The sequence below is a fragment of the Neolamprologus multifasciatus genome, chromosome 12 (genome assembly GCF_963576455.1).
Source record: "Neolamprologus multifasciatus chromosome 12, fNeoMul1.2, whole genome shotgun sequence".
NCBI lineage: Eukaryota > Metazoa > Chordata > Actinopteri > Cichliformes > Cichlidae > Neolamprologus > Neolamprologus multifasciatus.
In genome coordinates this window covers 11,638,833-11,654,564 of record NC_140450.1, presented here as the reverse complement: position 1 = coordinate 11,654,564, position 15,732 = coordinate 11,638,833, and the positions used below count along the sequence as shown (strand labels likewise).

General features: G+C 39.4%; 1 protein-coding gene across 3 annotated transcripts in view; it reads left to right on the top strand.

Annotated features, from left to right (window-relative positions):
* kcnip3b (Kv channel interacting protein 3b, calsenilin) overlaps window positions 1-15,732 on the top strand; it is a 60,326-nt gene that overhangs the window by 22,682 nt on the left and 21,912 nt on the right. Inside the window, exon 1 of one of the 3 annotated variants that reach the window (XM_085179103.1) lies at window positions 8,897-14,758. The exons of the other annotated variants lie outside the window; for them this stretch is intronic. Within the exon in view, the coding sequence (XP_085035229.1) occupies window positions 14,653-14,758 (106 nt within the window). The 5' untranslated portion in view covers window positions 8,897-14,652. Of the gene's footprint in view, window positions 1-8,896; window positions 14,759-15,732 lie in introns of those variants that run through there. 3 annotated transcript variants of the gene reach the window in all.

The window sequence follows — 15,732 nt, the reverse complement described above, 5'->3', positions numbered from 1 at the left end:
AAAACTTATATTGCCTGGAAGTGGAGATGCTGGAAAATATGTTTGGTTATGTTTTTTGCATCATTGTTCCAGGATTGTTTTTTGTTTTGTTTTGTTTTGGCTTATAGAGATAGGTTCAGGTCATAGTCATTAATTATGCCCACTCCTCATGCCAGCCCATGCAATCAGTGGTGAAGCCCATTAGGAGAGCTACACACACAGTCATAGACCTGTTTTGTACATTTTCTCTAAAACCTTTAGCAGAACAATTTTATCCACATGGACACATTTGAAGAACTCATACTTCTGGTATTTCTGCTTTTAAATCATGCTTGCTTAAATGAAAATAGAAAGTTAACTATAAATCTAATATCTGGCTGTTTCCAGCAGAGAATAAAAATAATGTCCACCGCTGTGCGCAGAGGGACTTCCAGTGATTTAGCACAGATATTTATACCTTGAAGGTTTCCACCCAAGCACCTGTGCAACCAAATTACATCTATTAGTTTTGAGGTTGTTTGTTTTACATGCCTTGATGTGCACTAATGCACTTCATCAATCTTTAACAGATTCAAGTAATCCTTCAGGTCTTTTCCTCTTCGCCTCTGGCTGTGAGATCAGTGAAAAAGCTCTTTGTTTGCATGAAACAGGAGCGCAGTGAGTAAAAAAGAACAGGACTAACAATCACAGAGAGAGAAAGAAAAGTGGGGCTGTGATGGGATCTATTTCATCTTAGCGGTGTCGAGGGAAAAGTGAGAGAGATTCAGCAGTGGAAGTGGGCAAACCCTCAACTCGATAATGGCCAGCAGCTAAAAATAGCAGAGCAGAGACGGAGATGTGAATCAGTGGTGTGGGTGTAGTTTAGGTGTGGAGAGTTAGAGACAGTGTGCAGGGTCTGAGCAGGATAACTGCAGTTTATACACTGCTGGACACAAAGGACTACAGACAGTGGGTTTAATAATTTCTATTTTCAGGTACATTGTGTTTTTAAGGATAACACTGATCATTTCAGTGTACATACAGTGGGGCAAAAAAGTATTTAGTCAGCCACCGATTGTGCAAGTTCCCCCACTTAAAATGATGACAGAGGTCAGTAATTTGCACCAGAGGTACACTTCAACTGTGAGAGACAGAATGTGAAAAAAAAATCCATGAATTCACATGGTAGGATTTGTAAAGAATTTATTCGTAAATCAGGGTGGAAAATAAGTATTTGGTCACCTCAAACAAGGAAAATCCCTGGCTCTCACAGACCTGTAACGTCTTCTGTAAGAAGCTTTTCTGTCCCCCACTCGTTACCTGTATGAATGGCACCTGTTTGACCTCATCATCTGTATAAAAGACACCTGTCCACAGCCTCAACCAGTCAGACTCCAAACTCCGCCATGGCCAAGACCAAAGAGCTTTCGAAGGACACCAGGAAAAGAATTGTAGACCTGCACCAGACTGGGAAGAGTGAATCTACAATAGGCAAGCAGCTTGGTGTGAAAAAATCAACTGTGGGAGCAATCATCAGAAAATGGAAGACATACAAGACCACTGATAATCTCCCTCGATCTGGGGCTCCACGCAAGATCTCATCCCGTGGGGTCAAAATGATCATGAGAACGGTGAGCAAAGATCCCAGAACCACACGGGGGGACCTGGTGAATGACCTGCAGAGAGCTGGGACCAAAGTAACAAAGGTCACCATCAGTAACACACTACAACAGCAGGGAATCAAATCCCGCAGTGCCAGACGTGTTCCGCTGCTGAAGCCAGTGCATGTCCAGGCCCGTCTGAAGTTTGCCAGAGAGCACATGGATGATACAGCAGAGGATTGGGAGAATGTCATGTGGTCAGATGAAACCAAAGTAGAACTTTTTGGTATAAACTCAACTCGTCGTGTTTGGAGGAAGAAGAATACTGAGTTGCATCCCAAGAACACCATACCTACTGTGAAGCATGGGGGTGGAAACATCATGCTATGGGGCTGTTTTTCTGCCAAGGGGACAGGACGACTGATCCGTGTTAAGGACAGAATGAATGGGGCCAAGTATCGTGAGATTTTGAGCCAAAACCTCCTTCCATCAGTGAGAACTTTGAAGATGAAACGAGGCTGGGTCTTCCAACATGACAATGATCCAAAACACACCGCCCGGGCAACAAAGGAGTGGCTCCGTAAGAAGCATTTGAAAGTCCTGGAGTGGCCTAGCCAGTCTCCAGACCTCAACCCCATAGAAAATCTGTGGCGGGAGTTGAAAGTCCGTGTTGCTCGGCGACAGCCCCAAAACATCACTGCTCTTGAGAAGATCTGCATGGAGGAATGGGCCAAAATACCAGCTACTGTGTGTGCAAACCTGGTAAAGACCTATAGTAAACGTTTGACCTCTGTTATTGCCAACAAAGGTTATGTTACAAAGTATTGAGTTGTATTTTTGTTATTGACCAAATACTTATTTTCCACCCTGATTTACGAATAAATTCTTTACAAATCCTACCATGTGAATTCATGGATTTTTTTTTTTCACATTCTGTCTCTCACAGTTGAAGTGTACCTCTGGTGCAAATTACTGACCTCTGTCATCATTTTAAGTGGGGTAACTTGCACAATCGGTGGCTGACTAAATACTTTTTTGCCCCACTGTAAATGTGTTTCTTTCAGATTTTGGATGCTCGTTCATACCTTTGTTTGGAGCCTTTATTGAATTGAATTTCACAACCATTAGGCCTTCAAACCCTTTAATATTAGCCTGTGGGCATGGTTTTAGAATTGGACGATTTGGGTTAATTTCAACCTATAATAATAGAAAATTGTTGTCTGCATGATGCAGTACATTTGCTGTCCAGCAGATTTGTTCTCCCGGGAACCCTCATTAAATGGATTTGGAACTAGATGTTATCTAAATGTTCTCCACTTCATATAAGTTGGTAATGTAGTCAAGTTTCAATCACTGATGTTTAGTCTTGATGTATTTATTCAGTATTAGTTTTAAATTGGTAAAACTGAAACTTCAAAAAGAAACTTATTACCGATTGGCTTTGAATTTCCTGCTCGTTGTTCTGGGTTGTAGCATGTTTTATGCAGATATTAACTCAGGTGAGCTTTGCAGGACATATTTTTATGTGTGTGAAAAGTGAAGAGAATTGCTTGTCTTAAGACATGCATTCTTGCTAGTGACCAGCAGGTGGCGACTCCTGGTTGTAAAAAGATGTCTGATTGCATAGCACTCTATAGGAAAATGGCCCTATTTTTCACTCAATTTGTGATCTCAGTAATTATTTTTCCTACTGCGTTTATGGCCTCAAGAGCTAGTTAAGAGTCTTATTCAATACAGTACATAACACATTATGTGAATCTTGTTCCCATTAAGAGTAAGATAATCAATAAAACACTGTAGGTTTTGGTTTATAAGTCTCTCAGGAATAATTGTACAGTCTTCCTTGGTTTCTCAGTAACATCCTCCCCTCTCCTTGAGGTTTGATTTAAAAATAGACCAAGAGAGTTATGATGAATGTTCTCAACTCAAGGTTTAAAAATGGGACTTTACGCACAACTGGCTGACATCACAGTGACCATATACAACTTTTATGTGTAGCTGGCATGGTTTATGTCACATTAAATATATTTACGATCATTCTGCTACTTGCGTGTATAAAGATGTAAACTACATTTAAAATTTTATTTATTAGTGTTACCTCAGAATTTGAAGAGGTAGTTCTTAGTACACATCATCCACATAATGTGGTGGCTCTGAGAGCTTAGTGCACTGCAGCTTGATAAAGAATGCAAATTACAAAAAATATCTTCACAAAACCGACAGCAAAACATTTAAAAATAATAATAATCAAGTAAATACAGAGACATTACAAAGCACTCAGACAACAGCACACAATGTGGACAAAATTACTGAGCGACACCTCTTAATCTTTAAATTCAGGTGTGTAAAATCAAGCACCTAGCCATGCAGTCTGCCTAGATATTCACCTGTAAGTGGTTCCATGTAAAGTGGAAGAATTTAGGAACCACAGCAAATCGGTCACAAAGGTAGGTATGTAAAGCCTACAGTCCAAACCTCCTCTGGCATTAACATCAGCACAAAAACTGCACCAGGAGCTTCATGGAATACGTTTCCATGGCCACACAGCTCCTCTAAGTGTAATGTGTAGGTTGCACAGTATTCTTATCCATCCACTGTATTCCAAGGGGATACTGAAATGTTTGAGCATATGTTTCTGTTGCAATAGTGAGTCATGAAGTTAGGTTTTAATCGCTCCAGATATCTCCTGTTATAGCTAGATTAGCTTACTTATCACTCAATGGGTGAAGTTGTGAATAAATCAAGTGAAGTATTTCTAGTTTTATGAAGCATGTGTTCAAGTTTGATTAAGTTTGACTGGACCTTTTAAGCTTAAGAAAGGATTAAAGCCAGATAACAAAGGCTTTTTCACAAATGTGTTGTGTTCTACGATTATTCCTGAGATTAATCAGACTAATAATAAACTAAGTGCTTACACTTGGTGGGAGGCAGATATCTGCAATGAATGAATTAATCATCTATGTTAAGATGAGACTTTTTATAGGCACAGTTCAGATTTATTTATTTAGCTTCCATAACATGTCTTCTTCATCATGTGTAAAGAAAACCTGCACACTAGACATTTAATGCTTATTTTACATATTTAAACATCCAAACAGCAAATTTCAGAAAACTTTGAATACAAAAATAATTATAATAAACTGTAAGTTCCATTGTGTTAACGTTGCTTGCATTTTTTTAATGTAAAATAGCAGTTTCTAATTAAAATGTATAAAAATCAATGGAAATCTGCACTCCGCTCACAGCTGCACAAACCAAACTTTCCAGTTTTAATCCCGTTTGTATTCTGAGCACCGAGGTTTGTTCATATATTATTCAGAGGCTGATTTGTAGAACATTTTCATCTGGGAATACTCCTGCCTCTCGTGATTTATGAAGTCATAAACTCATAATATCCTCTCCGTAAAAAAAGAAAATTAACATTTCAGCCGCTAAACAAACTTAAGGCATTCCGTGATGTTTTCATGCTGCTTGTTTTGGTTAAAGTAGCCTAAAGACATTGAATTTAAAGTGATATAAAACAGGAAAAACACGAATAAACAGTTCCTATAAATAAAGTCAGCTATACAACTGTTTTAGCATGCATGACTTCTTTCATTTCAGTCAGCATAAAGTTTAATCTCTACTTTAAGTTACTCTCACACCAGGGAAGAGATAAGAGAAGAGAAGAGTGAGATAAGAAGGCTGTATCAGTGAAACTGAAAGACGAAGAGATATCAGTGACTGTAACACGAAAAGTGTAATATGAGTCGGATTAGATATGGAAGCGAGGAAAATGAGGGAGGGAGCTAAGCAGAATATTGGGATTTCTTTCTCCGTGACTGTACACGTTGACACGGTGGTCCCAGTGACCACGATGGCTGATGATGGCTGAAACAGGAAAAGCGGCGGGGGGGTTTCTTTTGTGGTTTGTCAGACTGGGTCGTGTTCAAGGAAAGCAATGGTGATTCGAGTCACCTTGTGTGAGACACCGAGGGGAGGAGGAGGAGGGAGTGAAGATCACCTGTAAGCAAAGTGGGACAAATGAAACAACCTTTATATCAGAAGACTTTTCTGTGTCTTATCACATTCCTGATTTTTCCTGTAAGATCAGCATTTCTTTTTTACACTGTGTGGTCCATTTGGCCAAAGTTTGGATGATGAATGCATGCAGGGCACACTGCGAAAAGGAAATCACCAAGCTGCTGCGCTGCTTCTTTGGCTTCATCACCGGGACGCTAGTTCAAGGTATTTTCTCTTTTGTTCGGTCGTGCATTTTTCATTCCGCTTATTAAAACAGCAGATTATAAACAAAAGCTTTGTTTTCTGTCCTCTTTTACTCTGTTTATTTATTTCCATTTTAAAAAAAATCTACATGCATGCTTTTCATTATTGTCATATAAGTAACAAAGTCCAGTTTTCAGCTTTAACTTGAGTAGTTTTATTATATGTTTGTCTTTACTTGTAGTCCTTCACATTTATCTGATGGAAATTGACAATTTTTAAATTTAGGTCAATTGAGCAAAAACCTTTTTTTTCTGAAATTCTTCAGAAACTCTAAAATCTCTCAGATGGTTTGATGATAGTTCAGGCTCCAAAGATACCAAATAAGAAATTATTTGTATAGAATTGGTGCATCAGGGCTTTCTTTTTCCTCCTCTTCTTCTTCTCTCTTAATAATGATCTCACTGACTTATCCTGAGACCTGATCCCTAGTTTGGGACCACTGAGATAAACTGCCTAACTTTAATGTAAAGTTACAAATGCTGCTGGTTAAATGTAGATAAAAAGAGCAGGCTATGATTGTAACCACAGAGGCTGAATTCTTTAATTTATGCAACAAATGTTGAAAGTTCCTCTTTAAAGGACGCTGCCATGGTGGTGTAGTGATTAACACTGTTACCTCGCAGAAAGCAGACCCTGGGTTTACATCCCCCAGCTGGGGACTGTGTGAAGTTTACATGTCATTCTTGTGTCTCTGTGGGTTCTCTCCAGGTATTCTAGCTTCTTCCCACAGTCCAAAAACAGGCATAAGGGTCAGGTCATTTGGGCTTTAAAGTTGGCTGTAGGCTTGACCCTGACCCAGCTTCAGCATGACCCTGAAGTGGATAAGCAGAAATAAATGGATAGACATTTGAAGTATTACAGTACATCATCAACGGTATGATTGTGTTGGTTGTTTGACTTTATGAACAGGCTGAATATGTGCATGTGTCTGCCTTGTTTTACAAATGTTGCCACAAGTACTTTAAGGGTGAAAATATGGTGTGGAAATAAGAATCAAGAAGTGCTCTTTTTTCTTGTGTTAAGCATACACTGGCACCTCCAAAATCTGATTTTTATTACTCTTCTGTTCTCCTTTTTATTGATCTGTCCTTTATGAATGTGTCTCTATGTCCTTCCATCAGCATTGATTAGATGTAAGTCTATCTGCTGTCCTCCTCTTCTGTCCTTTCATCCAGCAAACATCATCAAGCCACCACCAGCTGAATCAGCACCTGATATTTCTTGCTTTTCCAGCCCACTGTTTCCTCTTTATCAGCCCTCCTTGTATCACCTTCTTTGTTAAATTGTTCAGACTCATTATGTTTGCTGTTTCCCTTTATGCTCCTAAACTCTGTGCAAACAGGTGAGGACACCTCAGGATATCAGGACAGTGACAAGACACAACTCTGGATGATGGATGAAAAACTTCTTTTGCCTCCTCCTCAGTCTAAACTCTCTGCTGTTCGGCTGTTTCCTGTTTGAATATTTCTAACCAAATTCTGCTCAGGTCTCCAGTGATCCACTAGCTAGAGGTAGATTAGGGAATATGAGAGGATATTTCGGTGCTGGATAAAGAGAAATTTAAAAGTAAAACAACCTTAGCAGAGCGAGGGGAGCGGAAAAGTAAGACCCTGTTTTAATCACACATCCAGGCCTGGCTTTGAACCTGCCAGGCTGAGGTGGGTTTATAAAAAGGAGATTATCTCATATGGATATAAGACTGGATTTAGTTTTAATTGGAACATTAAAAAAGTTGAAGGAGTGACGCAAAGACAGCAGGAGTGTAAAAAGCGTGAAAAAGATACCATCTTTTTCCCCAATGGCCACTAAATGGTTTTTGCAGTTGGAGTTGGAGAGGATGTAGAGCAAGTTTACATGTCTGGGGTGCTGTTTACTGACAGTGTAGAGGGCAGTTCTTGTAAACACTTGCAATGTGCAGTAAAGTTTTCGTCTTATGTCCCTGGGGTAGGTTGTTTGGGAAGAAACGAGCATTAAAGAGACTTGGGTGATTTAGTCATCTCTCTTCTGACTGAGCAGCAGGGTGTTTAAAATCTGTGCACAGCCTTTAAAGATTTCCTTGCATTTGCAGATTTCCACTCATGTTCGTGAACATACTTCGAATAACAGGGTGGATTCAGGGAGGCAGGCTTTACAAATTAGATTTCTTGCTTTGTTGTATTCCTGATGTTCTCCTGTCAAACATGGATACAGATGTTGTGAGAAACCACACATTGTTTTCCTTTTCATTTATGGCTTAGTAAGCTTGTCTATGATCTGGCAGTAATCAGATCATATACAAACTTGATCTAATCAAAATTTGATCTAATATCTCCAGTTTCTTCTTGTGTCAGTGAAATAACACGAGTGGCTCTGCTCTGCTGTTTGGTGTCTGACGCCCTCTGGTGGACAGGGTGGATAACATGGCAAATACATTCCTCAGTTCAAAGTTAGTTTTATGACAACAGTCAGAAAAAAAGCTTTTTATGGGCTAAAAATTATAATTTTATAATTTTGCTTTTTAAATTTACTGCAAATATCCAAAATGATAGCGACCTTGTCTTTGGTGGGAAAACTGTGAAATGATAAATTTTAATAAATTAGATTATTTATTTTTCCATTTGCTAATAATTCAATAATTTCTATTTAGGATAGATAAACGAAGCAGAGACTCGCCTATAAAAGCCAGAGTATTTCATTATAATGCAGTCAAGACGAAAATGAGATTACATTATGGAATTTACACTTATCGGCTCTGGTCTGAAGAGTCAAATAAAAATAAGGTGGTAAAAAGCTTGACTAGCTCTGTCTAAAGAAAATCACCTATTAGCCTGTTTAATTCTACATATTTGTACAAGTTTAAAAAACAACAACAAAAGTTCGTTCATTAAAAATGTTAAACTTGCATTTTGTATGTCAACGTGATGTCCAAAGAGATGATCTAATTGAGGGAGGGAGGCTAAAAACACAAACCTATCTCAAAATCTCATCAATCTGGTATTTTCTTAAAGAGATTATGCGTGCTCAGCTCAAAGACTTCAGAAGAAAACTGCAGTGCCCAATGACAGAACTGGTTAAAGAAAAACAGCTTCTCAACATCTAACTTAATAATAAGAGGAGGTTGGCATGTCATTGTCAAAGTCTCTGTTCAAAAAACACCTTCATGAATGTAAATACAGACTTACAAGGAGGTGCAAACCGCTGGCTACACTCAAGAACAAGAAGGTCAGATTAGATTCAGTCTGTGTAGTTTGGATAAAAAAGATTCAAGCAGATGAAACCAAGATTAACTTGTACCAGAATGATGGGGAGAGAAAGTATGGAGGAGGAAAGAAGCAGCTCATGAAACAAAGCATGGCTCAGGCAATGTTATGGCATGGACATGTGTGGCCCATGCCATAACATCTGCCAGTGGAAATATGCCAGCAGTTTTTATTAATGATGGGATGGAAATGGATAATAACTGAAAGCATACTGTGAGAGTAAACTAAAAGCAAAGAGTTAGTGGACCCGTAAAACGTACACGTGTCATATTTTTTACATGCAGTGGGACTGTGTGTTTGCTTTATTGGTCCCTTGGAGCTCAGATTCTTACTCCCTCCTTGCTTCATTTGTTCCTAGGCTGAACAGCTGCACCTGTCTTTATATTCCTTTATGATTACATTTTTAGATATACATGAGCAGTTTTACGGCATTCCTGGATAACTACATAATCTTTGGGTTATTTTATCCATTAACCCTTGTCTGCAGGTATGTTTAAAACAGAGTTTCTGTCGCTGGAGAAAACGGAGAAGATTTGCTGTTTTACTCGGAAAAACTCTACAGCAACCAGATTTGTTTGCAGTCTGTTAAATTCACAGCTGCTGTCTGAGCGTCTGTGTGCATGAGTCTGATTGTACACCCAAATGCAGTATTGCTGAACAGCACTACATTAAGGTTTCTTTACACAAAAGAGACAAGCATTAAACTTTTCCTTATACTCTTGGAGGTACTACAGATATTGGGGAGTTGTTTGACTTTCCAGAGCCACAGAAATTTGTGAGACAGTAGGAGTCGAAGTCATGTTTATGTGAGGCGGACAATCTGAAGACAGGAAGGGAGTGAGACAGGCAGAAAAAAAGAAATGTCGGGGCGTCTGCTACATGTGTGATGTGAAAGGTCAGAAGCTCTGCTGTGCTGTTTGATCCTTTTCTCTTTTTTATCTCCCTCTCTGGCGGTGACGTGGTGTCACAAACTCAAACAGATTTTCAAATATGGCCTCACACACACATGCACACACACACAAAAGTCTCTCTCACCTGTCGCTTTTTCCAGTTGCCTTTGTTAGTAGGTGAGATTTGCTCGTTTGCCTCCTCTCAGGCTGAGCTGAGACTTTCAGTGCTCGGAGTCAAACTTGGCGGGCGGCTCAGACATTTGAAAGCATTTTGTTAGCATTGATCTCCACGACCAAGCATTTACATTCAGTCATTTAAAATCTGGATCTTCTCCTGTTAGACCTCTTGCTATTGTGACAGTTCAGCTGATTATGGGAGCTGTGATGGCTGCGCTCTCTGTGGAGGCCAGGAGGCGCCTCTCTCGGCCCAGTTGCCTCTCTCACTGTGGCCACAGTGCAGCCAGGTACCACCGCTCAGGTAGGAACAGACAATGTCACATTATTACTTACTTACAGTATTAATATTACAGCAGTTGAAATGACAAATAGTAATGATAATATGATTATTTGTCAGTCAGATATTGTGTATTTTTAAGAATTGAATCAGTCTGTTAGTGAAGTTGCTTCTAGTTTTCTTACTCTTAACTAAAAGGAGTGACACCCGGTGTGGTCTCTCTCTGCTGTAGCCCATCACCTACAAGGTTCGACGTGTTCTGCACTCAGAAATGATCTTCTGTATACCAGGTTGTAACGAGCTGTTATTCTGTCACCAACAAAGCACTTTCACCCATTTTCACACTTTTTTTTCGGACCATCTCTTTTTCCTGAACAGAGACGGTACAAGATTATGAAACATTCGAAAAGTATAGAACAAACATCTTTATAAAAAGTCCCCTAAATCACTTTTCTTTCCCATTCTGATGCTCAGTTTGAACTTCGGCAGGTAATTTTAATCATTTCTACATAGCTAAATGCATGGGTTGTGATTGGAACAGGTGTAACAAATGAAATAGGCAGTGATTTCTACATGTAAATTATGTTTCTGTCTCTTTATACTCTATGAAAAGGTATTGCTTCCATATTTGAGGGCAGCACGGTGGTGCACTGGTAAGCAACGTCAGCTCACAGGCAGTAAGATCTGTGTTCTAATCTGTAGCTTGAAGTTCTAATTTTAGTCACTGGTCAAACTTCTTATGTAAATATTAAAACTTGTGAAGCAAAGAGTCATTTCTTGTGAATTAGTGCTATTGTACTGAAGAGGCTTAAATGTTATTTAAGTGTGTCTTCCAATCTCAATAGATCTTTGCTGATATGTCTGACTCAGAGGAAACAGTCTGGGTCCTCTCTCCCTATTTACCGACTGTTGTGTCAGCATCAGCAACAAGCCTACCTTTTAAACCCTGTTAGGGTCCTAATGGACTGACACACACACACACACACACACACACACACACACACGGAAATCCGCCAGCATTATCCGCCACCATACACAATTATTCATAAGTATACACACATGCCCAGATACGTGTGTGTGTGTGTGTGTTTTGGAGGAAGGAAGGTGCACCACCCCCAATCAAAGGTGAGGAAAAGAAACAAGGTGCATCTGGTGAAGTGAATGTGCTGAAAGGTGAGCCTTTACAGCAGTGTGTGTATGTATGTGTGTGTATTTAATGTTGGCTCATTATTGCTTGTTTCCTGTCAATCTCTCCTTCAAAGCTGTGTGAAAAATGTAAGTTTGACACTCATTATAAATCCCACCACAGAGCAACCAGTGACGTGATTCTGTCAGTGATAGGTGACCTCGGTTTTTCTGGTTAAATTCACCACGTGCAGGAAAAACAGAGGGGATCTCCACCACCTCACCACAGAGATATTGATCTCTCCCGCTCCAGCGTCCCATCTGCATCTCCTTTCTCCATCCAAGTCAATACAATAACGCGCACAAACACACATACACACACATCTTATCTTGATGCATTAGCAAATGCAGAGTCATCAGTTATCCCCTTTTGACCTGCTAAACACACACTCACACAACCATACTTATGCACGCTGATACTCACTCAATTATATTTTTCCATGTTATCCTTGGCAAGCTGTGGACCATGTTCCAGTAATTCTGTGTAATCATTAAAATGGTTTAGCGATGCATAATTAGGACTCATTATATGTCTGATTCAGAGTAAAACAGATAAGTGGAAAGATCAAGAAGTTACACGTGTAGGGAGGCTGATGTTCCTATTTGATCTCTGTGTTTGCTCAACCTCTCATTCTTGACTTCAGCCCTCATATGCAAACAGGATCAGTTGAGGATGGTGACAGTGATGGAGCTGGCAGAGCCACAGTGGTGTAATGTGTATCATATGTGGATTAGTGAAATAATATAACAATATGATAATATCACAAAAGCTATAAGATGCAAAATGAAGGTACAAAATAACTAAAAACATGTACCAGAATAAGAAGAAAATAATAAAACATCTTACAAAGTTGCCACAGAGACACAACAAACTATTATAAAAAGAAATGTGCACAAAAATTTCAAAATGACAAGAAGATACTGAAATCATTTTGCAAAAAGATGCAAAACAAACACAAATACATTCTGACCATAAAAGAAAAATTACAAAAATACACAATATAACCACAAAAAGATGTAGGATTACTGCAAAGAGGTACAGAAACATCACAAAGAAAAGTAAAACACACACAAAATGAATACAAAGAAAAATAAAACACCTACAACAGATGCAAAATAGACCAAAATGGGAACACAGAAAAGGGAAAACAGCTTAAAAACCGCAAGAAATTACGACATAGTGACTCAAAGTAGCCACAAAAAATGCAAAACAATTAAAGAATACAGAAAGCTGATGCAAAGATGGCACATGTTCAAAAGGAATACTGCATATCTGCAAAAACCAGCAAAATATTTATTAAAAAGGTGCAAAATTGTCACAAAGAAACACAAAGTAGCCAGAAAAGGAAGAAAAAACAACCAGGGAAGAGATGCGAAACAGCCGCAAAGACACATGCGGATAGCAGCTATTTATTGACAGTATAAAGCTCTTTATCAGAGGCCATTTATCGAGTGCTCTTCAAGATGAGCATTACTGCAATTTGCTCCTCAAAATGTTTTAAGCCTTCCTGGATCTGAAAAGGTGGATGCAGAATGAATAGTTTGCATAAAAGAGCTCAACAGAGGGGGGGAGAAAGTCTGCTGTTGGCCATAGTTATGGAACAACAGATGAGATAGAGAGGGAAGGAGGAGGAGGCTGAAAGCTCCAGAGCACATATAGACAGAGGGAAGAAAAGGAGGAACCCAGAGGTTCAAAAAAAAGTAGAAGGACAGGATGTGCACAAGGTTTAAGGTGGAGCAACTGAGCTGAGGGGTGAAAAGTTGTAGCAAGAAACAGCAACAGATTAATTCAGGAAGCTGCAGAGAAAGAGGAGAGGGGTGGGAAAGTGCATGCGAGTGAGGCAGACACTGGGTGGGAGGATTCATTCCCCACAGCGACTCTCAGTTTCTCAGGATTTCCCTTCCCAGACACTGCTGCTGCTGCTGCTGCTGCTGCTGCTCTGAGTATGTTCTCTCCGGGGTCATACTCTTCCATATCTGGACTTGGATTTGGCCAAACAATGAAGAGTGGACTGCGATGCCAAGTTTAAACTTAGCTGTGAACGCTCAATTTACACTTGAATGGTGGACGTGAGGATTACTTCCTATTGTAAGAGCACGAGAGCAGCAAAACGTGATTGTTTAAATGATTTTAAACATCAAGTAAGCCCCATCAGTTTGTTTGGTTGTTTAAATAGTTTCGGGGCAGATCGTTGTTTCAACCGGATTTTTTTATTTTGAGCAAAGTTCAGTTTTTTCCGTTTTGACTGGACGGTCCGTTTAAAGTGGATACCGCTGAGGTTAGAGAGTCAGATAGTTCTCAGCTTGCAGATAAAACAAGAAGTGTTTTTTTGTTTCCAGAGCTGAGGTTTTAGAGATTGCTCATGCGGTTTAGAAATTGTAATGGAGTGATTTATTTATGATCTCTAATGCTGTTTTGCTATTTTATGGCATGGAAGATGAGAAGACCTGGGTTTCTCACGTTCTCTTCTTGGATGTTTTGTTCAATAAGCCTGTCCTATTCAGTCTGACTTTCTCCTAGTAAATGAGTGCAAACTCATGAAAATGGACACCGACGCTCTACCGCATTGTTTTGCTTTTTCTAAATGACATTTTAGTCTAAAACCAAGATGTGATTTATTAGTCCATGCTACACAGCGAAGACTGATAGTAGCCGGATTAAGAGGCTGAGTAGTAACGTGTGTCTTTTCCACTGTGAGCTCTAAAAGTCTCCTTTAACCTGATCTAATAAATGGCTTGTGACACAGCTCCCAGTTTTTCTCATGGGTCCAGAGAGGAAGATTTTCCATATATGTCAGCCTCCACATATTTTCCACTTCAGCATCAGTGTTGACATTAGAGGAGCCTTCATCCAGCTGGTTCTCATGCTGCTTCCTGGGCCTGGAGACAGCTTCATGCAGTCACCCACTAACCAGGCCGGTTCCTGTTGCCTCTTGGCTCATCCCTGTTGACACCGCTTGTTGTTGAATAGAGCGCTAACTTGCATCAACCCGAGCTTTCTTTCATCTATCCCCGGGGGCTTGGTTGGCCCTGAGTGGGCTCCTGCCTGTTCTGAAGTCATGGGGATCCAGGGCATGGAGCTTTTCGCCATCGGCGTGGTCATCATCCTTTTCATGGCAGTTCTCAAGCAGTTTGGGATCCTGGAGCCGATGTCTTCGTTTGAAGGTAACAGCCCACCTGCAGCCTTTGCTGGGTAAACTTTTATACACCTTTAAGCACTGCCTGAGTGCACTGCACTGTAGGTTAGTTATATGATAATATCAAAAGTGTTTAATAATAATAATCAATCAGCAATTATAACGTTACATTAAGACCGCTGAGTTGTATCATGTTGCCTTTTGAACTTATAAGACCTCAGCCTCCACTCAGTGAGTTATTACTGTTTACATGTGCATGTATAAACACTTGTACCTGCTTACATTATAGTGTGCTATAAATCATTTATTAAATGTTTGTATACTGTGTATAAATTCTAAGTTATGAGGCTTTAATGCGAAGGTTTATGTGATAAACTCTTGTGTTGCATGCTATTATGGAAACGCTTCTACAAAAATCTTTACATAATATTGCTTGTTTCCAAATTTGGTTATGAAAATAAAGATAGTCTGCTCCCTTGAGAGTTTAGCAAAACAAACTGTGTAGTCAGGATGAGCTTGTGAAAAACTGACATTTAAGAACTTTTGGACTTTTAAAGGCCGCCACTGCATGATCAGATTTCTCTGTGATTAATCTCTGTCTCCTAGTAAACACAGCTGGACTTATCCAAGACTTCTGATGACTTATTTTTAACACAGGAAATAATACTCCAGTATTAATCACTGTATCTTTAATAAACTGTACGTATCAGCCAATCAACGTTTTTCTGCATTTGAATTTTATCACCAATGAAATTTGGAACAGTTACAACTTGTTGCTTACATGTTAATTGATTAATAATATTTATTAAGTATTAATACGTTTATAGACAATATATGAAAATAATATATGGACAAATATAAACAACAGGACCCATTGTGCTGGTTTTTAAGCATATCTAAAGGATTTAAATTTAACTCTAGTATTTGTAGTCTTTCTTAGTGGATGTCAATCATTTGGAGAGTGATCAAATAGTGATGTCCACACTGCCTCCTATAACAAAC